At 43.8% G+C, this 25,893-nt stretch overlaps 1 protein-coding gene across 4 annotated transcripts in view; it reads right to left on the bottom strand.

Moving 5' to 3' along the window:
* Positions 1 to 1,176: 1,176 nt before the first annotated feature.
* Positions 1,177 to 25,893, bottom strand: part of LOC131106382 (G-protein coupled receptor 22) — a 37,517-nt gene continuing 12,800 nt past the window's right edge. For 3 of the 4 annotated variants that reach the window (XM_078798431.1, XM_058055369.2, XM_058055368.2), the window contains one exon: positions 1,177 to 4,010. In XM_078798431.1, coding sequence (XP_078654557.1) covers positions 2,225 to 3,904 — 1,680 coding nt within the window. In that variant the 5' untranslated portion in view covers positions 3,905 to 4,010 and the 3' untranslated portion in view covers positions 1,177 to 2,224. Of the gene's footprint in view, positions 4,011 to 14,538; positions 14,588 to 25,893 lie in introns of those variants that run through there. The other variant, XM_058055370.2, reaches the window with a different exon arrangement.

The raw sequence follows: 25,893 nt of genomic DNA on the forward strand, positions 1-25,893 counted from the left end.
TGTGTCAAACCAGGACTAAACTACTAGTCTGTGTCAAACCAGGACTAAACTACTAGTCTGTGTCAAACTAAGACTAAACTACTAGTCTGTGTCAAACCATGACTAAACTACTAGTCTGTGTCAAACCAGGACTAAACTACTAGTCTGTGTCAAACTAAGACTAAACTACTAGTCTGTGTCAAACCAGGACTAAACTACTAGTCTGTGTCAAACCAGGACTAAACTAGTAGTCTGTGTAAAACTAAGACTAAACTACTAGTCTGTGTCAAACCAGGACTAAACTACTAGTCTGTGTCAAACCAGGACTAAACTACTAGTCTGTGTCAAACCAAGACTAAACTACTAGTCTGTGTCAAACCAGGACTAAACTACTAGTCTGTGTAAAACCAAGACTAAACTACTAGTCTGTGTCAAACCAGGACTAAACTAGTAGTCTGTGTCAAACCAAGACTAAACTACTAGTCTGTGTCAAACCAGGACTAAACTACTAGTCTGTGTCAAACCAGGACTAAACTACTAGTCTGTGTCAAACCAGGACTAAACTACTAGTCTGTGTCAAACCAGGACTAAACTACTAGTCTGTGTCAAACCAAGACTAAACTACTAGTCTGTGTCAAACCAGGACTAAACTACTAGTCTGTGTAAAACCAAGACTAAACTACTAGTCTGTGTCAAACCAGGACTAAACTAGTAGTCTGTGTCAAACCAAGACTAAACTACTAGTCTGTGTCAAACCAGGACTAAACTACTAGTCTGTGTCAAACCAGGACTAAACTAGTAGTCTGTGTAAAACCAAGACTAAACTACTAGTCTGTGTAAAACCAAGACTAAACTACTAGTCTGTGTCAAACCAAGACTAAACTACTAGTCTGTGTCAAACCAAGACTAAACTACTAGTCTGTGTCAAACCAGGACTAAACTACTAGTCTGTGTAAAACCAAGACTAAACTACTAGTCTGTGTCAAACCAGGACTAAACTAGTAGTCTGTGTCAAACCAAGACTAAACTACTAGTCTGTGTCAAACCAGGACTAAACTACTAGTCTGTGTCAAACCAGGACTAAACTAGTAGTCTGTGTAAAACCAAGACTAAACTACTAGTCTGTGTAAAACCAAGACTAAACTACTAGTCTGTGTCAAACCAAGACTAAACTACTAGTCTGTGTCAAACCAAGACTAAACTAGTAGTCTGTGTAAAACCAAGACTAAACTACTAGTCTGTGTCAAACCAGGACTAAACTACTAGTCTGTGTAAAACCAAGACTAAACTACTAGTCTGTGACTAAACTAGTAGTCTATCAGTGCAGCGTGGAAGAAAGTTAGTGTGCGCGTTCAAGGACCACCAACCAAAGTGGGACAAATCGGTGCTCACATTAAACAAAATGGTGGGCTTTCTAAGGCTCCTGATTGGACAGACTGGGCTCTTTATGGCGAGCGCTCAGTGAGGTAAGACTCCATCCACGTCAGTACAGCTGGTAAAAAAATGGATATTACATAATCTTTGATGAAGTCTTCCCATTACGGGTATTCTTAGATGCCTTTTTTATCTGTTTTTATATCTTTAGAACGCACGGAATGGAGAATGATGAGTGTGTTCATGTCTCATATGGATTGCAGATGATCACCCCCTTTCATTTTGCCCTGGTTTCACAAATTGGTGCCTTTAAAAAATTATTTTTTTTTACCAGTTTGCTGGTAATTTCAAACTGTAAACTTTGAACCCCAACGCTTGCAATTGCAGGCCGCATTTTTCTCTCGGTCATATTTTTTGTAAACATACAGCAGCACCATAATACTGTACATCAATAACTTAAAAAGGCATGAAAAAATGGGAGAAAAGATTAGTTGTCACTGAGATTACATGTGCAGGTAACATTGGTGTGCTTTTTAATGACTAAGCGCTGACCAGTGTGTGTGTGTGTGTGTGTGTGTGTGTGTGTTGTATCTACGGATGCGGGGGCCATAAGGTATGAATCCGATGTCGTCCGGGCCTCCACGGCATCATACAGTGGGCTGTTTTTCACGTGTGACGTACGTAAAGGACTGCAGGAAAATGGCTCTTGTTGGACCTCAGCTGTTGTCGCCACATCAGCCTGCCGGCGGAGGCGGCGGGATCCATCCTTTGTAAACTAATTGCCTCTGCCGCACATGCAAGGATATACACAGCATCCATCAAGGGAAGATGGCGCCCCATCCCTCAGAGACGCGCACCATGAAGACCAGCCTCATTCCCTCACAGCCTCGGTGAGGCATCGATCAGTGCCGTCGCTGGCCTCCACCCGGGGCTTGCGACTCTTCCTCTGACCTCCCCCTTCCACCCAGGAGTTATGAATGACCGTCCCCCCAATGGGAGCCGGGTCCACCTGCAGGAGGGAGACTACCCGTTTCTTCACGCGTGTTTTGAGGGCTCGCCGCAGCTTCTGCCTGGTGAAGGCGTAGAGCAGAGGGTGAAAGATGGTGGTTCCGTAAGCCATGGCCAGGAAGCAAAGGCGGATCCGCACTAAACCGTCGCTGGGGCCCAGACACAGGATGAGAATGTTGACGGCAGACAAGGGCGCCCAGCAGCCCAGGAAGGTGGATATAATTATGAGGGACATTTTAAGAACACGGCGTTGGCGCTCCCGACGGTCCCTGTGCCGACGCACGGCTCGTCTCAAGGCGATGATGGCAGAGACCGAGGCCTGGACGCCCATGGAGGAAGCCGGCAGCGGGGAGGTGGCGCGGGTCTGCGTGGATCCCGAAGCCAGAGTGGGAGAAGCAGGGGTGGCGGGGGTGGTGGCGATGGGCGTGGTGGCGGCGGTGCTGACGGTGGTGACCGTGGCACCGCTGTCAGAAATGGCCTGGGGCATGGAGCAGAGTGGCGGAGGGGACGTGGGGGTGGGGGAGGGAATTAGGGGAGGGTGAGAGAGATTCTGGTTCTGGTTGGAGGAGACCACCTCCGTCGGCAAGGTGAGCTGCGTCTTTCTCGTCCTGCAGCGTATCCTGCAGGTGGAGTCCTTGGTCCGGGAACCCCTCATCATGTGGGAGCCGATGCGGATGTTGAGGGCCTGGAGGATGCGGGAGTAGGTGAAGAGCATGACGACCACGGCGATGAAGAAGCACGGTACTTGTAGTAACAAGTGGTAGTACATGGCCATCCCCGTGTAGTACCCTTGCCCTCCGACGCACAGCAGCGTCCTGTTCTGCCAAAGCGGAGAGAGGTTGTGTGAAGGTGAGGCGGCGTGCGTTGAAGGTGAAACAGAAGGTGAAGGGGAAGAAAAAAGTGTCGTGTGTCCAGTAGGAGACTCGGAGTCCATGTTCGGCATTCCCGTCAACTCGTCCTCACCGTCCTCGTCCCTCGAAGAGAAGAAGTCCCCCTCCAGGAACGGCAGGAAGAAGACAGCCAGAGAGACGGCCCACACAGCGGCCAGGAGCAGTCCAGCTCGGCGGGGGTTTAGGAGGCGGCTGGCCGGACGTACTGAGATGTCGTAGCGATCCAGGCTGATGACCAGGACGTTGACGGCCGTGGCCACGCTAGTGAAGGTCACGCAGGCTTCGTGGAAGCAGCACAATGTCGCCAGGCTCCCGACGCCGCTCCCGTTAGCTGGGACCAGGATGACGGCCACCGTGAGCGGCAGACACAGCACACAGACCAGGATGTCCAGGACATGGAGGTTGACGGTGACCAGGTTGCTGACCGAGTCCACCAGGTTGGACTGAGCGCAGTACAGCACCAGAACCGTCAGGTTGCTGCTGAAGCCCAGCACCAGCTCCAGGATCAGCACTGTGGTCAAAGAGACCTGGAAGCCCAGAGGGTAGGGGGCGCTCCAGTCCTCCTCGGCCGCACCCCCGCCCCGTCCGTCCAGCAGGCCCACCCCCTGACCATCGCTGGTCTCCGGGAGGTCACGATAGCCTTCGGTCTCCATGGGCGCCACGCTACTCCTTCACACATAGCAACAGCGGCTAGCACGCCACATGCTTTTCTTCCTGGTCTCACGAGACACTGATCAAGATGGCGTCCAAAATGGTCATCTGTGAAGAAAAAAAAACAGTGGGGGAGAAAGATTGAAGCGTTTTCTCAGACACAAACACTGCAAGTCAGGAGATGAGAGTCGACGTGGCGCCGCTGATTGGAGGCGTGGGGCACAGTCATGCACAAAAGCTGCGGGATGTCTCGGGAGAGTCCGGATTTTATAGCATTAGCTTTGGATCATCGAGCATAAAAACACACACATGTTTGAATACGTTGAACGATAACACTTAAGGATTGGCTGCTGAACCTAAACATGTCACCTTCTGCCAAAGCTGAGTGGGCGCATGTTTGAGTCATGCTTATGTAACCTTTTACAATCAGTATTTGGTGGAACCATTTTACATGCTGCGTTATCCTCACTAAGGGTACGCTGGAGCCTATCCCACCCTGGACTGGTGGCCAGCCAATCCCAGGGCACATATAGACAAACAACCATTCACACTCACATTCATACCTATGGACAATTTGGAGTCACCGATTAACCTAGCATGTTTTTGGAATGTGGGAGGAAACCGGAGTACCCGGAGAAAACCCACGCATGCACGGGGAGAACATGCAAACTCCACACAGAGATGGCCGAGGGTGGAATCGAACCCTGGTCTCCTAGCTGTGAGGTCTGCACGCTAACCAGAGGGTTCACTCACTCCCTTCATTCTGCTATGAAACCAACACGCCCGGGTGCTGAGGCAGATGCACAGAGTGAACCATCTTGTCATCCATGTTAATTTATCCAGGGCAGAAATATATCAAATTATATTATATATACAATGAGCTAACCACTAGTCCACTGTGCGGCTTCAAATACTGTATACACCAGTGGTCATCAACACGATCCACGGTCTCGGTCGGCGACCCCTGGTGTCCCCATGGCATCCTCAATGGGCGACCTGTCCGGTGAGAGCGCTGACCATGCAAGAATTAGTATGTATTCACTTTCCAGGAATTGTGCACAGATCCTTGCAACATTGGGCCACACATGTTGTTTTTGGTCTTAAAGGGGACCTATAAAGAGGACCTTCCTGACCTATAAATGTAGTTAGAATGTTGGATTCTGGTATTAAACCATACCAAAGTTTCACATCATGAGGTTTGTGCGTTTGGAAGTGAACCCTGAAAGAAGTTTGGGGTGCCACAAAACGGTTTCAAAAGGCGAGGTAAAACTGCCCCTTTGTGACGTCACAGGGGACTTCCCTATTTGGGCGTGGCTGTAAGCCAGCTGAGTACTCCGCCCTTCCCCAAGCTCTGCTCCGCTGTTTACTTGCTAGCAAAGCCACATTTGTTTACCATATCTAACGAGGCAAACATCAGCCGCAAGTGGTTGGAGTTCCTGATTCATGAACATGGGCCACTATGCAGCTGGACTAGCCGACACCTTTCCAAGGTTACTTGGTGGTGTGGACTGAGCAAGCAGTGAGGAAGTCATGGACCAAAAACACTTACATACAAAGGGTGGGGTTGCGAATAGCCGTTTCCGATTACAATTAGTGGCTACATTGGGTTACCGATGCTGTAGAAAATGCTAAGATGCTAACGCTAGCATTGAGAAACTTGGGACTGTCCAGTTTGTCCATGATTGAAAGCAGACAAAACACAATGAAATTCTAATGTGTGTGTGTTGACTCACTTTCAGTGGCTAGTAAATACTGCTATACTGCTCCACAAGCTGCACGCTGACTACTCCAAGGTATATGCAGGTTTCATTTGACCCTGGACTGTCATAAAAAACGAGGTTGGTGTTTACTTCTGTGAGATCTAAAAAAGGTCACTTTCAAGCGTCTAGCGTCTACCGCAAGCAGAATAAAACTGTCAGCTCTAAGCCTTTGTTAGGAGAGGTGGCAGGATCTCTGCTCGCCCGTGCGGCGAATGTCAACACCGCCAACACCCGAGCGAGGGTGGCGGCACTTAATAGTTCTCTCAGGGAGACGTAATGAAGACGAATGGATCAATGATCCACAGACAGTGGCACATAAACAACCCTATCAGAAGAAAAAGACCAGCTTCGCACCCCCCACCCCCTCGTTGCCGTTCCTGCGTTCCCTCACATCCCATCCTGCAGTTCCCTGGAAGAGACGACTATTTTGCATAAAGCATCAGGCGTTTTATGTTGGCCGCATGCTGTGAGGAAAAATACATTTTGAGGCTGCAAAGACGCACAGGAAGCGCACGGCTACAGGTGCGCCGTTGCCAGCAGGGTTGACCCCCGCCCCCGCTGTCCAAGTTTTCTCTGACACACTTCCTGATGTGCCCTTTTCTCTTTGTTTTACCTCACACTTCCCCGGCCTCATTTGTCAAGTGGGAGGGACTCCGAGCGGAAAGGGACTCCGAGTGGAACTGTGGTCTATCTTAATCCGCTAATGGCCTCCACGGGCTTTGCGGTGTTGCTGGAACATCGATTTAAGGCATCATCGATCTGACAAGCTTGGGCGTGGGGGGGGGGGGGGGGGGGCGCCCAAACACAGTCCCCGTCGTCATTTCGCGGGTACCTGCGCTCTCCTTTTCAGCGCAGCGTAAAACCGTTGCGGGTGTTGCTAATTCGCTGTGACACAGGTCACGGGAAGGTTTGCTGAAAGAGCAGACGGAGGCACTTTCCCCCCCGCTGGGATGGCCGTGATGGCTTCTGGTGTTGGCGGCACCGTGCACAGCCATGCATCTGTTCATCCGGTTTCATCGATATTAACAAATATATTGTTGGCCGAGGACATTCAGGTTATTCACGTTCACGTGATGGTTTTATCAATTTCCTTTTTTGACATGGTCTGTTGTTTACAAAGTGCTCCTGAAAAAAGGGACACAAGCACATAATAATAATAATTATTATTATTATTAGATTATTATATTATTATAATTATTATTAGAACTACTATGATTATTATAATTATTATATTAATGCTAATTATTATATTAATTATATATAATATTATTGTTATCTTTGCATATTTTATATAATAATAATATAATAATTATTATTTTAATTTTATTGTAATTATTATAATATTTTATTATTTTTAAAATATTTAAATATAAATATAAAATAATAAATAATAATAGCAGATTGCATGACAATTTTACAGATACAATAATACCAGGTGGACTGTTACGTGTAAAATATATAGTCTCTCTCCCCCCCCCCCGTAAATTTTGTCATATCAATGCGGCCCGCGAGTCAAAAAGTTTGCCCACCCCTGTTCTATACTATAGAACAATGTCGAGTGCATTATTGCCCACTTTTAATGCAGTTCGGCACAGGATCGGATATATGGATAGTCCGGTTATATCGATATTTTTTCCAACTCCCGAGAATATTGATATAACAAGACTTTACTGTATATTGAACCGTGACACTAAAATTGCACAAAAATGTCAAAATTTCAAAAAAATTCAATTTTTGAAACAATAATGAAATGACGTGTATGACTGCAATTTTAATGACATGGTGGAATATTTCCAGCTTTACTGAGTCGTTGTGATGATATATTTGGGATGAATAGCAATAGATATATGAGTAATAAATGTCGGCACACAACCGTGTTTGTTCATTGAAGAAACAGGTTGGGTCCCGCTGATGAAGTTGTTGTCATTTATTGATTGGTCCTTTGTGGTGGCGTTGCGGTGTATTTCTACGAGTAAGCGCTGTTTTGAAACAAGCAAAGAGATGAATGACACGACCGAGTAAAACAACACGTGAACATCTGCCAGTCTGCTGTCCGTTATTGTTCATTATTGTCTGAGTCCAAGTCACATGACTCGAGTCCACAACTTTGCCAAAAAATTTCAATCACTAAATCATGTAAAAACATCGTATTCGAATTGCCAATACTCTTACTGTATTTGCTTGGTGTTGGATCGATACCACAATTTCCAGTATTGCCCACCCTGACCTGTTGCTAAGCGTCATCAGGACTTCCAAGTCATTCCCAGCGCCAGAAGATGGCAGCGTTGATTCCCCTCAAGGTGAAAACAAGCCCGATTTTTCCGGAGGAAGATGATGGAGCATGAGGACATCATCGGTTTCTCATTTGCCAGAACTTGCAAGGGTTAATGGCGCTGTTGAAATGAGCAGGCCGAGCGGTAATTGATGCCGTTCTCTGACTAAGTGCAACAATGACACCGGGACGTGGTTTGGTGATAATGGACACTTGATGAGGTGTCATGTGATGAGATGAAAAGAAACTGAGAGGAACACGGAGGACAGGAAAAACATCCTGGTGTGAGTCCAGGCCCGATGTCATTTGACAAAGTCCTTCATTGGAAGAACACATGTGGGCTAAAAGGACGAGTCTGAACTCCCAGAAGCGTTGCCATGTTAGATCCATTAACGCCGACTGCATCTTCTGCACATCTTCCTGGAGCCTTCTGCCGGGGTCGTTGTGGAGTAGGTGTCGGGCTGTTAATGGCTGTCGAGGCCTCTTAGAATGATCAGCCATCATACGCTCAGGCAGATTGTTTGCCGTCCTCTTGGGTTTTGTACCTCCTGCTGTCCTGATGCGACCCAGCCTTGCAGGATGAACACACACAATCACGTCACAGGTGCTTCTCTCCTTTCTTGCCAGAGACATAATTGCGTCCAAACAAGTAAAAGATGTGTCTGTGTTTTTGGTACGGACAGCAGACTGGCAGATGTTCACGTGTTGTTTTACTCGGTCGTGTCATTCATCTCTTTGCTTGTTTCAAAACAGCGCTTACTCGTAGAAATACACCGCAACGCCACCACAAAGGACCAATCAATAAATGACAACAACTTCATCAGCGGGACCCAACCTGTTTCTTCAATAAACAAACACGGTTGTGTGCCGACATTTATTACTCATATATCTATTGCTATTCATCCCAAATATATCATCACAACGACTCAGTAAAGCTGGAAATATTCCACCATGTCATTAAAATTGCAGTCATACACGTCGTTTCATTATTGTTTCAAAAAATTGAAATTTTTTGAAATTTTGACATTTTTGTGCAATTTTAGTGTCACGGTTCAATATACAGTAAAGTCTCGTTATATCGATATTCTCGGGAGTCGGAAAAAATATCGATATAACCGGACTATCCATATATCCGATCCTGCGCCAAACTGCATTAAAAGTGGGCAATAATGCACTCGACATTGTTCTATAGTATAGAACAGGGGTGGGCATACTTTTTGACTCGCGGGCCGCATTGATATGACAAAATTTACGGGGGGGGGGGGGGGGGGGGGGGCAGACTATGTATTTTACACGTAACAGTCCACCTGGTATTATTGTATCTGTAAAATTGTCATGCAATCTGCTATTATTTATTATTTTATATTTATATTTAAATATTTTAAAAATAATAAAATATTATAATAATTACAATAAAATTAAAATAATAATTATTATATTATTATTATGTAAAATATGCAAATAACAATAATATTATATATAATTAATATAGTAATTAGCATTAATATAATAATTATAATAATCATAATAGTTCTAATAATAATTATAATAATCATAATAGTTCTAATAATAATTATAATAATCTGATAATAATCTAATAATAATAATAATAATAATTATTATTATTATTATTATGTGCTTGTGTCCCTTTTTTCAGGAGCACTTTGTAAACAACAGACCATGTCAAAAAAGGAAATTGATAAAACCATCAAAAGGTTGGCTCAGGCCATGATGCCAGGTTGTATGTTGAGTTTAAATAGCTCGTCATTTCATTATTGTGATCGCCGCCCCCACCAGTAATTAACGACAGAGGCCACCCGGTACTAAATAATGACAGTGACTCCAAATAAGACTTGAAATATGCTCACCAAATGATAGAAATTGCAGTAATGCAGCACAATAGAATGTGTCGTTCAAGTAACACGATCGCCGTTCTTGCAAGTAATTAACGAGAACACCAACGACGACTCCAAGTAAGCCTGGAAATATTCCACAAATATTCTTCCTTAATGCAATCGCCCCTCTTACAAGCGAGAGTAGCAATTTGGTGCAAAATAAATAATAGCAATGACTCCAAACAAGACTAGAAATAGTCCACCCATTTATAAAAATTGCACTAATACAGCAGAATAGAACAAGTGATAGAATTAATGTGATCACCCCCTTATATATAAATAATAGAAATATTCCTCCAAGTCAGAAAAACGTCAGTAATACAGCAGAAAATATTATGTCATTTAATTAACACAATCGTCCCCTTCCATGTGATTAACGACGGCAAAAACCTTGTGCATGATACAAAATCAGAATGACTGAAAATATTCCAAACAGTCATAAAAATGAGTAATGCAGCAGTATACAATGAGCAATTCACTTAGTGTGACTGCCCCTAATAAATGACAACTGCAATTTGGTGGAAATTAAATAATCAGAGTTACTCCAAATAAGACTTGAAATAGTCCATAAAGTTGGAAAAATTGCAGTAATACAGCAGAATGGAATGTATCATTTAATATGCACCATCACCCCTTTTGGATGGATGGATGGATGGATGGATGGATGGATGATCAGAGCAACCCCAAATAAGACTCAAAACAGTCCACTAAATCATAGAACTTGACCTAATAAGGCAAAGCTAATTAACTACTTCATTAAGATGATTGCTTCTCTTGCAAGTAACTAATGAAAAAGGCAATTTTGTTAGAAATAAATAATCATAGCAACTCCAAAGACTTGAAATAGTCCACAAATTATAGAATTTATTGCAGTTTTATTTTTTTTTATAATTGATTAAAAGAGCAGTTTTGGGGTAAGCAGGCGGTCAGCGAATGGGAGCATCGCAACAACCGAGCAGCCATGTTGTTCTTTTTTTGCGTGAAGCTGTGCGATGATGTAAGCGAACGCGCTGGAAGTTATGTCAGCTCAAGAGAGGATTACATCAAAGTGGCTCTCCGACTTGGTCCCGGGGGGACCCCCACCGCCCCCCCACCCTGCACGCTAGCTCGATCTCTGTGTTTACATTGGAGGCTTGGCGAGGAACTCATTATTCAAATGAGGAGTGGCGAGCAGCAGCAATGAAAGGCCCAAATGAAGATTTATCAAAGCAATGAACACAGAGTGGGGCCGACGCTTGGTTGCTATCAGACTGCTATCAATACTTGACTCCTAACTTCACCCTTTGCCAATCATCTCAAACAGGAAATTGTCTTTGCGGGTTGTTTTTAAGGGGAGGGTGTGCAATAAGCTACACCCATCATATTAGCTGGCATTTTTAATGAAGTCTTTGATTGTTAGTCACTTCTTCCCAGAGGCTGATGTGGGAGCAGGTCTCCAGCAAAGACTTCCAAGTCCGAGTCAAGTCTCAAGTCAAAACAAGCCAGGTTGAGTCAGGTCCAAAGTCACAGGCTTGAGTCCTTGAATGCATTTTCATATTTGTTGTATAGTTGTTATGTTTGTTTTTATTATCACGACCCGAGTCCAAGTCACATGACTCGAGTCCACACCGTTGCCCTATGGTACAACCAGAACCGAAACGTACACAAACCCAGGCAATGTCTCCCCACAGGAAATAACGCTGATACATGTCAAAAACAATGTGCAAAAATAAATAAATAATATATATATATAATATATAAAATATATAAAAATAATGATAGTTCATCAGCCTTGTAATATTATAACCACAAATTCATTTTCCAAACATTTTTTAAAACGTTTTTTTTCATCATATCACAGCTTTAGAAAATGTTTCTTTAATATTTCAACTCTATGCAACTGAAATGACATTATTTTCCCGCATAATTTTTATTTATTCTTGTAAAAAAAAAATTTTTTCCTGGTAGAATACAACTTTTCTCTCTTAAAGTGGACCTAATATACTCATTTTAGGCCCTTTGTATTGAGCAGTGGACTCCTATAGAGCAGCTACAAATAATAACTAGCACACAAAGCTTTCTAGATCTTCCAGAATCTGCACCTATTCCAGCTGACTTTCCAAAACGGTTTTCATTTATTACACCAATTGGTGGAATTAAATTATTTTTTTTCTTAATATCTTTTTTCTTGTGAAATTACTGCAGATTTTTACATTTTTGCTGTTAAAATTGTTCCATCTTTTCTTGTTTTCTTTTCTAAAAAAAAAAAAAATCTCAACTCTTGTTAGACTTTTTTCTCTTCATATTTTGACTTTATTCCATTTTTATTTTCCATGTTTGCTATTGTAGTATTTAAAAAAGGTTTTCTGGTTCAATGGTATTTTTTGCAGGTGCCACCCCCCAAATGTAAGCTGCAAATGTAGGTCAGTGCTTCCGAGAGTGTTTAGGCCAGCAGGGAAGGCTTTGCGGGCCCTCTATGATATTAGGAGCTGGTAGTTTTGCTCCACGTCTCCATGGCTGAAGTTGATGTTTATAAATATTCAGCACCCCTGTTTCATTCGGAATCCAATTTGAAATCCCGGTTCCACCCAGTGATGGGAATAATTGTCACACTGCCAGCGCGCCAACCCGACGACGCACTCCCAAAGATGGAAGCCATTGTTGCGGTGTAATACGCTTTACTGAGGCCAGACCAACTTGTCATCTCTTCCTTCTGTTATGGATTTTTCATTGTTAAACTGTGAAATGTCACCACAAATGGGGAGGCCTGAGGTTGAAAGCTCTGATTCTGTGCAGACGCCGCTAGTTGACATTTGGGGAGGAGAGGAACGGGAGGCGATGACAAAGGGAAGAAAGAAGCCAGCAGGATGATGGTGCATGCATGCGGCATGCTGACGCACGGCCGTATCAGGGATTCCCGACGTCCGCAGTGAGACAATCGATCAAGGCCTTCATTATCTCACTCCATTCTTCCTGCAGCGCTAACAGCGAGCGGCCGGCAGGTGGGCAGCAGCATCCCTGGCGGGTCCTCGGCGGAACCACGTGCACGGGACAACCACACCGACTACTCAACTTCAACACTTCCTGTTTGTCGTACAGCTCACGAAATCTCGCATTGTCTTCTTCTCAAGGCACAAGACGACAGAAAGGAAAGGTGGCAGGGTACAGCTTGTAGAGCGACTTGGGTGTAATATCCACTGAGGATGAGCCATGCTTGGCAAAATGGCCGAGTCCACCTCACAGCTGGTGTGAGCACCGCTGTCATGTCGTCCATGCATCCATCTTCTTCCGCTTATCCGAGGGTGGCTCACGGCGGCAGCCCAGACACCTCGTCCGAGGTAGTCATAGTAGTCCCTCCGACCGCCTGTCTATGTTCCATTCCATCCTTCCCTACTGGCGAATAAGACTCTGAGGTACTTAACCCCCTCCACTCGGGGCAGGACCTCATCCTCCACTGTCATCTAGCACGGTACAGTTACAGCTTACTTACATTTCTCCTTAGCCTCTCCAGTTTACTTATTCTAGACTCAAATGTTTGAAATGGAGTGGAGAAGAAGGATCAATAAACTAAAAATTTACCACTTCCACACAAAATGAGAGAAAAACTTACTTGATCTCAGCCATGACATGATAATATTGCCATGATAATATTTAAATGTTCAAATGACATTCTTTTTCATCACAATATTATGTGTTTTTATTGTAATATTTGGAATTTATTCTTGCAAAATAACTGATAATTTGTCATCATAACAGATAGTGGTAGCTTGCCCAATGCCCATGTGTAAAAAAAATTACATAATGAACAAAATAAATTAGTTACCGCTGTTAAGCGTTATTTGTGACAGCCCTAATTTCAATACAGTAAAGTCTCGTTATATCGATATCGGTTATAATGAATTACTACTTATTACGATACTATTTTCATTTCCCGGCAAATTTCTAGTCTTTTATGATATAATTAGTTCCGTTAGTACGATACCCGGTTATTATGATAATCCGGTTACTACGATGCCCTTTTCATCTCCCACCAGCCAATTTGGTCTGCTTATATCGATACAAAAGCAGCTTAAATCAATCTTTGCTTAAGGATTTCAATACCAAAAAAGAACACGGTCAAAGGCTGCTTCCACTCAACTTTATTTTTCACACTTCCACCACCAGAGCGCAGCACACACACCGATTCCCGCACTTCCTGGTTCACAGGTCATGCTCAACCCGCCCCACATAGCTGGCCAAACACATGCCTGTATAGAATCTATACACACGAGAGAAACCACGAACGCAGTTGGTTCTTCTGTTGCAGGCATGTGTTTGGCATTGTTCTATACTATAGAACAATGTCGAGTGCATTATTGCCCACTTTTAATGCAGTTCGGCGCAGGATCGGATATATGGATAGTCCGGTTATATCGGTATTTTTTCCGACTCCCGAGAATATCGATATAACGAGACTTTACTGTATTATGCTACTAAAATGACTTATTTTTCCTCACAATATTCATATTTTCCTTTGTTAGATTCCAACTTGTTTCTCTTAATATTTAGACTTTATGCTTCTATAAATGACATTTTTAGAATGTTAAATGTCAAGACACAAAAGAAATATGAGCATTGGCTTTGGTCAACTTCCTCATTGGTCGATGGGGCATGTAGGATCGAGGGCTATGAATCCTGCCTAGCAACAAGCGTCTGCGCCAACGTGCGACGATGTGGCCAGGAAAACGTACCTGAGCGACGTGGAGCGGTTTTGGTGGTCTCAACATGGTTTTTATTCTTATTTTCCAAACAGCAGTGACTGGATGCGAACGAGCTCTCAGCGTCATGTTTTCAAGTCCTCAAGCGGGTGCAAAGCGAGCCAAACACACACACACGCACAGAAGAGCACACCATGTATCTCTTGCTGGCGCCCGCCCACACCGCCCGCCCACAGGCGCCCACACGGCTCCCTGCACATGGCTGGCTGCGGATGCACAAGATGGATCGCTGTCCGAGGTGCACCGCATACAGTGTGCTTAAGAAAGTGCTGAGTTTCATCCACATGTGAGAAAGGGTGGTGGTGGTGGTGGTGGTGGGGGGGGGGTAACTGGAGGGGCCAGATAAAAAGGTGCATCGAGGGCATGATTGATGGGGGGCGGCTGCTGAGTCATGTGGTCGCTGGAGGGGAATGTTTGCTCCCTGCTCACCACCTCCATCCATCTCCCTTTGGAAAAGTCCCACTGGGGGGCACCTTGCACCCCACAGTCTTTACACCTGTTTCTCCAGGCCACCGTGGCCCCCCACTTTTAAGAATAAAAGGCTGATGATAAATGATTATTTCTAACAGTTAATCGGTTAATAGGTCCAATCAAAAACTTAATTTGCTGCTCATTTCGTGGATAGTGAAACCAAATGGGGCACTCATAGTAAGTTTATTATTACAGGGGACCTATTATGCTCATTTTTGGGCCATTTGTATTGAAAAAAGTCATGCAGAGCCACTGACTGTGGTGGGAAAAGACCATTACCAAGCCGCTTACACTCACGTATGCACACTCTATAATGCTACACAGACAAGAGCTTTTGCTCCATGACTTACACTAAATAAATTTGTTTGGAATATTAAAGAAATTAAAAGAAATGTAATTTATGAGAATAAAGTCATATTCAACCAAGGAAAAAAGTATCAAGAAAGTCCTAAAGAGGTTTTCTATGCTTTATGTATGAATACATTTATTAATATTGAATTCACTTCTGGGAGTGGGAAGGAAATACAGGCTGACCAAGAAGAAGAGAAAGCCAGCATCTGGGTAGACTGGGAAACACAGGGTGGCTGTCACTGGCCTCCACAGTACAGTTGGTCTGGAGTCAGTGAACCGCTATAAACGAGGGACGACCGTATACAGTATCTACAGTATTAGTTGGTTTCATAAAATGTCATAGTGGACCTCACATGGTTTGATTTTTCAGTGTGCGGCCTTCTACTTGGACGGTTTGCTCATCCCAGTACTTGTTGACCGATCCAGATATAAATGACCCTCTCACTATCACTAAAGGGGTGCCGCAGGGCTCCATTTTAGGTCCATTTTCCATCTACATAAATGAAGTAATAAAGGTCAAATAAATCAAATCAAATAAAGAGAATGGGCTTCACCTTTCCTGTATCTGTAAAGCATTGCGGCCGTGGTGAAGGTTTCACGGACTAAAGCTGCCACGCCGTGGCACAGCACGACAGCAGCAGGGTTTTTCTTTGCCGGTCTAAAATACACCAGGCAAAGAGCTTATGTGTCAATTAGGCCAGCAACCTTAACTCGCTGCATTGAGGCCAGTTCGGCCCCCATTACATGCTGTCACTGTGACAGGCTGCTGCCTGAACATCAATGCAGAAGCCATAAAAAGGCGCCTTAATTATCACAGCCATTAATCCACAAAGCCCACGCTGTTTAAAGAAAAGACCTTGGTCTCATGACAGCTCGTCCACAGGGTGCGAGGCATCATTACGGCTTGACAGCCTGTTCAATGGACTTGATTCATTAGCGGCATTCCACTGCACCGTGTACGTATATATGTACGTATATATGTATATATCTATACGCCAACGACGTCCCACCAGCCTGAAATGGCACACGTGACACCCATCAATAAGCATTAATCAATAAGCACTAATCACGGGGAGTCCAAAGTGCGGCTCAGGCACATTCTAAAAATGTCATTCACAAGACAACTACTAATAGAAAAATCTGCAGTAATTTGACAACAATAAAGTGAAAATATAATGAAAAAAAGTTGTAATCTAATCAGATTACAAAAATTATGAGGAAATAGTAAAAAAAAAAAAAAACACAATTTTTCATTCATTCATTCATTTTCTACCGCTTTTTCCAGGGAGACTGGTGGCCAGCCAATCACAGGGCACATATAGACAAACAACCATTCACACTCACATTCATACCTATGGACAATTTGGAGTCCTAGCAAAAACCTAGCATGTTTTTGGAATGTGGGAGGAAACCGGAGTACCCGGAGAAAACCCACGCATGCACAGGGAGAACATGTAAACTCCACACAGAGATGGCCGAGGGTGGGAATTGAACCCTGGTCTGTGCGCTAACCACTAGACCGCCGTGCCGCCCCACTATTTTTCAAAGAAAGTTAAAATATAAAAAAACAAACAATAAAACAAATAAAGTTGTAATTTTTGTCAGTTTTCAACAAAAAAGCCAATATCGGACATCCCTAGTAAAATAATACTGTAATACTGTGGGAATAAAGTATGAATATTATAATATTATGAGAAGAACATTTAAGAAGATTACCTACAAAAAAGGGAAATATTTGGAAAAAAACTCATCTGCTCCGCTCGCCCCCCCATTCCAAAACATGCTAGGTTAATTAGCCACTCCAAATTGTCCATAGATATGAATATGAGTGTGAATGGTTGTTTGTCTATATGTGCCCTGTGATTGGCTGGCCACCAGCCTCTCGCCCCAAGACAGCTGGGACAGGCTCCGGCACCCCCACCCTTGTGAGGATAAGCGACACAGCGAGTGGATGGAAGTTGTTAGCCTGTGTTGCTTTACAAAATATCAACGTGGCAAAAAGTTCATTTTTCACTATGCGACCTTCGCTGGAAAAACACTCCCTCGCCAATCAAATGTGCGATGCAATCACACATTTTGAAAATTGGCGCTGAAATCAAGATAAATTGGCAAAGACGCTGACGTTAGGAAGGCAAGTCGGGCTTTTAACAGGCAAACCGAACAGCGGCGTTCCACGACCAATCAGCGTCCATGATGGCACACGCCTACTTAGACAATAAGGGATGATGAGGAGGAAGCCTTCATTATATTTCTATGAGAACGCCTACACTCCTTATGTGCTCTATGAGTCTATGATACCTACCATGATTCCACCACTTCATGTGTGCACGCGTGGAAGAGGACGTGTTCTTGGGAATAAATAGAAAAGTCTTCATGCGAGGCCGCCGCTGCCCCCGCTGCCATAGCACACTACGCTATCTGTGTGACAACAAGCCACCAAACGGCCACGGCCAGAGGAAGTGTAAAAATCACATATCTACCACACGGCCATGTGTGGATATTATCATCACCAGGGTGAAGGGACCAAATACAAAAGTGCATTGAGGGATCAACAGCAAAAAGATCGACTGCCAATTGCGATCCACGGGTTGGTGACCCCTGTGGGATCAAATGCCCACACAAAGCAACCCTACGCGGTGCTGACTCACCGTCCAGGCATTTTCAATTGAGTGTACCTGCTAAATACTGTAACCCGCCATGGGGCCAAAGAAAGAACACCAGCAATTTGATAAATAGGGTGAGAAATGTAAATGAACTCCAGAGTCATTGTTGTTGCAGTACAAAGATGCATGTTTGGGAAGGCAAGATGGCATCCCTGAACATGACAAAAAATCCGCTCCTATGAAACGAACAAACACTGATAATTGGGTAGTGTAGTGGCTCCTCCTACCAATAAGTCTCTCTTCCTCTCTTGCAACGTCCCTTCCAGTGTGCAAGAAAACCACAGGGATAAATGTCAGGAGTTGCTAAGGGGTGCAAGATAATTACCGGACATCATAAAGATGAATCCATCCATCAATTTTCTATATGCTGGAGCCTATCCCAGCTGTCTTCGGGTGACAGGAGCGGTCCACCCTGGACTGGTGGCCAGCCAATCACAAGGCACATATAGACAAACAACCATTCACACTCACATTCATAAATAAGATTTAAAAAAGCATTAAAAAAAACATTTGAAAAAAATACTCCACTGAGGCAAAATTACCCGTACTGTAACTTCCCCTGAGCCGACTTTAAGAATGTTGTGCCAAAACGCCAAAACGCCAGCGCGATGTTTGAAAAGTGGAAAAGGTTTGCCAGAGACCTCCATGGCGTCACACCGGCTGCTCAGAGCGTGTGCCTGAATACAGTGCACCTTGCTGGTCTCCCTCCCCTCTATACTCTGGTTCTCCTGATAGTAGCGATGCGGTGGTAGTCAGGTCATAATATTTGATTAGGACAAATCAACAAGTACACTTGGTCTAATCCTTTTTTTTTTTTTTTTTTTTCAAGAAGAAAAGTCCAAACTGAAAAGTGCAAAAGAGTGATCGGCAGTGATGAGGTGCTAGAAAAAAAAAGCATGGCCAGGTTAAAATGATGAAGCTGTTTCGCTCAGCGAGGCAATTAGTGCTCAATTATTGCCATTTATCTCCTGGAGAGGGAGGACACGGCTGGGCAGGAGGTGAGCGCATCACTGCGGGCGACCTGACCGCTGCTGCGTTATGACAGACAGAGGTCTCAGCTGACAACACAAATTCATTTTCTAGCCTTATCTTCCCTCTCCTTTCCGGTGGCATAAGATACAATGCTTTATTGTATCGATAAAAAAACGCCCAAGTGTCAAAATGATAGCGACTGTTTCAGAGTGAGCTGTCTGTGAAAACCCCGTCGCTCCACTTAAGGACTCATTTAAAATACGGAGCTTGTCTTAGGGCTGGGCACCGAAACGATGCTTTAACAAAAAACCTTATTAGAGCCCTCAACACATGAACTAACACCCCTACAGTCACAGTTACATTTGTATTGCCAAATATTGTAGATACAATCATAGAAAATGAGATATATTAGACATAAATAAGATAGCACGTTAGCAGTTCCTGGTTGTGTTTTTCTTCTTTCTTTGTCCACTTAGCGAGACACCATGAGGACCTGCTGCTAGCAAGCAATGCCAAGGTCCTTTTGTACACTACAAAAGTAGTACTGTGATATTGCAGGTATTTTGTTTTTCAAATTGATATCACTATTTTGTCAGCTAATAGAATGGGAACATTTGAGCAGGATCTTGAGACATCATTGAATTTATTTGTTTTTTATGGGATTTTTTTTTGTAAATTTAAAGCTGACGTTAAAGGATGTTAAAGCTTTATTTATCCAAATGCTACACTTTAAGTTTTTACAGAGGAAAGTTTGTGATACAGCATAACATATTGTTCTAATGGAATAAAAATGTGTTTAGTAAGTGCATATTGCTGGTGTCATTCAGTTTTCCAGTAAATAATATTTAACTATAAGAAAAACAAAAAAAATATTGCCTAGTTAACAGTATCGTGATATATCATATCGTGAGCCTAGTATCGTGATACGTATCATATCACCAGATTCTTGCCAATACACACCCCTAATTGTGACCGCTTGTGTGTCACAAAGGAGAATGAGATAGCAGATACAAGCCTGTGATGGAAATACCGTATTTGTTGAAATACTAAAACATAACATTTGACATTTTCCACAACACGCCTTTCTCATATTTTATGTGAAAATCAACCCAGATTTTACAAAGTGCATCCATACCTCCATTTTCTATCCTGTCAACACAAGCCGTAGCTAGTGACTCCAAATCCAAAATGTGGCCAAAGAAGCCGTACCGTGTTGTTCCTGGTCCATGAAGTGTTCATACGTGTGGCGTGTGGTCAATTTCAGCCGGCTCACCACAGTGTGCTGGTCTGATTTATCGCTCCGTCTCCTCCATATATTGCCTCTTCAGGTGCCATTTTCCCACTTTGTTTTCCTTTACTACCATCCACCTGTTTTTGTCCCACTGAGACTCGGATCTGTTTCACCTTCTCATTATCACGCACAGGCACTCTGCAGAGAGCTTTGCTGTTTACTAAACAGGTGATAAAGTGCTGTTAATTTGACAGCGCTAACACGAGTGCACTGGGGACGAGTGCACTTTTTGTGTTAGCGCACCAAAAAGTCTGTGTCTGCAGGAAGCAAGATTGTGTTCTTTTATTTAAAGCCAAGTCTCATTGCAACTTAAGCCTTGTCTACACCAACGCTTAAAAAAATGTTTGTCATGCACATTTTGTCTAACCAGAAGCCTGAAAAAACAACTTCTGTTTGTCATTCTAGTGACATATTACATGGACTGTACGTTATCAAAGCCCGTCAGGAGTGTCCAAATGAAAACCGGACATCCAGACCAGATGCCCGAGCCCCCTCAACTGGCTCCTCTGGATGTGACGGAGCAGCGTCGCTACTCTAAGCCCCTCCCATATGACTGAGCACTTCACCCTCTCTCTTAGGGTGAGTCCAGCTACCCTGTGGAAGGAACTCATTTAGACGACTTGTATCTGCAATCTCCTTCTTTCGGTCACCATCATGGTGAGGGTGGGAATATAGATGGGCAAGTCACCACGACGATCCGGTACAGCCACCCCATTACTCCAGATACTGTACCGATCCGATACCGATATTTGATCTCCTCCACATGGGGCAGGACCTCATTCCCAACTCAGAGGGTGCAATGCACCCTTTTCCGACTGAGAACCATGGCCTCCAATTCGGAGATGCTGAGTCTCATCCCAAAAGCTTCACACTCGGTTGCAAGCCGTCCCAGTATACGCCGAAGGTCACAGACCAAAGAGGCCATCAGGACCACATCGTCCACAAAGAGCAGAGACAAGGTCCTAAGCACTAAAACTGGAGTCCCTTGACACCGTGACTGTGCCAAGAAATTCTGTCCATGAAAATGATGAACAGAATGGGTGACACCGGAAACAGGCTGGACTTACTGCTGGCAATGCGAACCAGACTCCTGCTCCGGTTGGGCAAACTCCCATGTACCCTCCAGTAACCTTGGGTAACCAAGGGTGTTGTAGAGCTGGTACAGTGCCCACATTGCATTTCCTGTAGCCCAGGTTGGACTGTCGGCCCAACGGTCATACCCTTCTCTCCAGGAGTGTGATCCCTCTATAGTGGGAACCCACCCCGGTCTGTTAACTCAGAGGTACTGTTCCCGACTAGAAGAGACGTGTCAGCCAAGACAGTCCCTCAACATCCAGAGCCTTGAGGAATTCAGGGCCAAAGTTGTCCACCCCCGGAGCTTTGCCACTGGGGAGTGTTTTGACTACCCCAGATACCTCGGCCACAGTGATGGAACTGCCCAAGTTCGTATCCTCAGATTGTGCTTCCTCTTTGGAATGAACATATGTCAATGGGATTGAGACTATATCCTCAGTCCAGGTCTGTCGGCATCCCCACTGCTTCCCCTTTCTGAGGTGTCGGCCGGTTTGCCATAACCGACTGAAAGTCCTCAGGAGTTTTTGGATAGTAAGCCATCGCGTTACTGTAGTGGTCTGTGACCACAGTGTCATATTTGTTTTATTGAAAAATTCTACAGTACATTTTTCCAATATAGCCTTTTTTGCTGTCCTTCTTGTTCATTAAGTAACAGCACGGTTTCAAATATCAAATATCAATAATTCCATATATGATTTCCATCATGCTGCTTTTTGATCCCTGCTGTGCCCCCCCACTTGGCAACCTTTGGCTCAGAAAGCATCTGAAAAGAACTTGAACATGCATAGTTGGCATGTAAGGACACACTATACCATTGCAAACAGCCAAGATACTTTTTGGCCGTATTTGACATGTGATCTAATGATAGGGAGAAATCTTTTCCGCCAAGTGCGGCCCACATTGAATCCATTGTGGACAGAAAAGAGCCTATTTGACAACTTTTTCTTCTGACAATGGAGCAGCGCTCGCATAAATCTTGCACACTCGTGGCGTCTGTTTAATCCGCTCAACGCCGTCACGTGTGAAAAAGGTAGAAAAGATGACGGCTGCGTCGACTTGCTCTGCTCGCAAAATAAATACGACAGCTGGCGTCCTCTGCGCTGCCAGCGTCTGGCTGAAGGCTGACACTGGCGGCGGAATATTTCCCTCATAAGCAGCATCAAAGCGTCTCTATAAATACACGCACATGACGCAAACTCTCTGTGACCCACATGCACGGCGACGTGCACAGCTAATGGGGAATACGTCAAAAATCATTTTGGAGCAAAGAAACACACCAGCGAGAGAGATTTAGTTGACACTTTGTCGCCACCGTCTTCCAATAAAGTTCAGTTGGAGGTGACCGTCTTAATGTGGACTATTTTTAACCACAATGAGCTTGCTAATTAAGCAAAGAAAAGCAAGGTTGAAAGGATGGTGGGCAATTAATAAAAACAAAGGCTAGCTTTTCTTGTGTACTTGTGCAATCACACTTGAATAAAAGTGGGAAAATAATAAACCCCCAGCACACATGTCGAAGGGAGGGGTCGGATCTGTGGAATCTTACTCCGTCTTACTCCAATGAGCCAATAGTACCTGTACTGTACTGCCTGTGTCATAACTTCCCCTGAGCTCACTTGTAAATAAACATTTCATGTGCTAGTTGTACCAAATGCAACGAGGAGGAAAAAATTGAGCGTACAAAAAAAAAACCTTATCAGCCACCTGAAGCACCAGCTCCATGGCTCCCCACTGGCTGCTTGGAGCATGTGTCCGAATACAGTGCACTGTGCTGGGCCAGAGAACGTGCCTCCCTTCCCTCTGTACTCTGATAGTAGTCATGTGGTAGTAGTAATGTCATATTTGATTAGGACAAATCAACAGGTGCATTTGGTCAAATTCTAGTTTTTTCTTCAGTCCTTCCTACATCCAGGAGTGCAGAAACTACAGTTCAATCTATATTTAAAAAAAAAACACTTCAGTGGAGATTTAAAAAAATTAGCTCTCAGAAAACTAATCCGAAAGCAACCACATTAGATTTACATTGTCTTTAAAATCTGCATGAAAAAAAAAACCATACATATATAATTGTATATAGGAGGTTGGATCTGAGCACTTCCTGGGGTGCAACTGTGGAATTTTACAGGTGTGCTATTTTAAAGGCCCAACTTTACCAGCTACAAACTTCTGGGGGTCTCTTCACCCCCAAATACGTTTCAGTTTACTGGTCTCCTTGCCATTTACATGGTATTTCATGGTATTTCCTTCCATCCGCATTGCAAAATACTGCATCACTGGGATTTCTGGACCTCATGAGAAAAAGAAAATCATATTGGGCTTCAGCTGTGGTCGCCACATGTTAAGGACCCAACACACCCATGAAAAGGTATTTTTAGACTATTTGAGTTTGATGCATGTTTTGTGATATGGCTACATGGGAAACACATTGCTCAGACCATCTCACCATCCTTATTCTCTTGGAAGTCACTGCAGTGTGTAGGCCGTACCAATAGAGCGACAGCCATACGTACTGATTGGTACGCACATTCAACTTATAGCTTGTATGTTGGGGGCGTGTTGATCATATTCCTTCATGGTCACCATAGCTCTGTTCTGGGGGGAATCCTGCATGCTGCAATCGCATGGCCAAAACACCATCCAGTACTGTATCTGTTTGGGACCTAGGCTTAAGGCCAACGATATCCAGCTCTACACATCTAGCAAATGCATCACTGCAATGCATAACCCTAACCCTAACCCATCACTGAACTGTGACAAATCAGACATCATCATCATAATCATCAACAGTCCCAGATCCCTCACACATCCATTCCACATTAACACCTCCCTCCCTTCATCCCTCACCTCTTGTCTAAAATCTTAAGACTTTTCCTTGACACCACCGGCCCCCACCGGCTGTGAAAAGATGTTAATATAAAACGTATTCCATTGCTATAGTGCAATACTGGTTAGAAGACATGATGGAAACAAGACACCACTTGCTCTCTTCTGACAATTCTGACATAGTAGTCGCTGGTTGTTTTTCCTGTGTACTGGCGGAATAGCATCATTAAAAATGTCTTTATTGTGTACTTTCTGTAAAGATGTTCCTTCAAAGCAGTCATCAGTGAAATGATCACTGCAAAGAACAGAACTGGAGGTGGGCCTCCATCTCCCTTTTGTTCTCTGCACTTCCTTTGTCCATTGTTGTCTTAAAGCGTCCTCTTTTGGAAAAGAAAACAACCTTACAGTATCACCCAAATACAACATTGGCAATGGAATTCCATGCCTTAATAACGTACTGTATACTCAGAACGCCGCTGCTGGCTTACTCGCCCACACTCGCCCCTTTGACCACATCACCCCATCCTTCAGAACCTCCACTGTCTCCCAGTTTAATATTGTGTGTATGTGGGGGGCAGTTTTAGTAGTAGTATTATTGCTGCCGCCACCCCCGCCCATCACTGTACTTGTCTGCCCACCTTCAAACCCCCTGCTAAAAGCATCCACCTAGTTCATTCAGTGCTCAGGTATCCTTTCCTATTATTGAGATTTTATGCTCTATTCTATTGGTTTTTTCAATACTATAGCACTTCTAAATAAAATGTATGATTATTATTTGTTTTCAATAAATCTAAATAAATGTTTTCAACAAATCTTACTTTTATCAGACTCAAACCTGTGCCATCTGTATTAAAAGGGAGCAGCTGTACCATTACACCACCAGATAACAACAATTTACTACCCTTAATATAATTCAACACATTCAACAAATTCCTGTCTAAAGTTATCACTGATGAGAAAAGTCAGGGGTTTCGGTAAATAACTCTGAAATGATGATTGACTTTGGCCTTTTAGTCTTTATTATCTTTATTAGACATGTCCAATTCCTGGCTCAGACTGAGTGGGAGAAAAAGATTATCCTCTCAATCCATGTGGAAATGGTAAGTTTTTGGCTTCTTTGTCCCTTCGTCTCCACTCTGTTTGAAACATTTTCTTATGTGTAGAATACATAAATTTGAGACGCTAACTAGTTAACTCACAAGCTTGCTATGCTAGTGGCAGCCGTCTCTTATGTCCCCGCAGTGATCCCATAGCCTGGGCAATGTGATGTAAACAAAGAATAATAGGCGAGTGAAAGTGACTATAGGGGTGTTATTTCATGTCTACAGAGCTCTCATGAGCAGCTTTTCTATGCCCTAACTACGACAATATTCAGTTTATTAATATTGAATCCTACTTTACGGAAATATAGGGTCTGGAACCAATTAACCATCATAAAGGAGAGACGGCCAAACTCCAACCACAATAATAAACATATTGCTATTATAAAATGACATTATCATCTTTGGAAAGGTTGTAATGGATTCTTCTTTTGTTTTGGATCTGCCTGGATGTGTACCTAATCAAGTGTGCAATCTCCCGTCTAATCCAAGAAATATTGGCAAAATAGGTTGAACAGAGGCTGGTACTTGCCAGAAAACGCTTACGCAGCAACAAAACCCAAACCTCTGATCCTTCATTTGT

The sequence above is a fragment of the Doryrhamphus excisus genome, linkage group LG18 (genome assembly GCF_037039965.1).
Source record: "Doryrhamphus excisus strain RoL-2023G ecotype Guam linkage group LG18, RoL_Dexc_Guam_v1.1, whole genome shotgun sequence".
NCBI lineage: Eukaryota > Metazoa > Chordata > Actinopteri > Syngnathiformes > Syngnathidae > Doryrhamphus > Doryrhamphus excisus.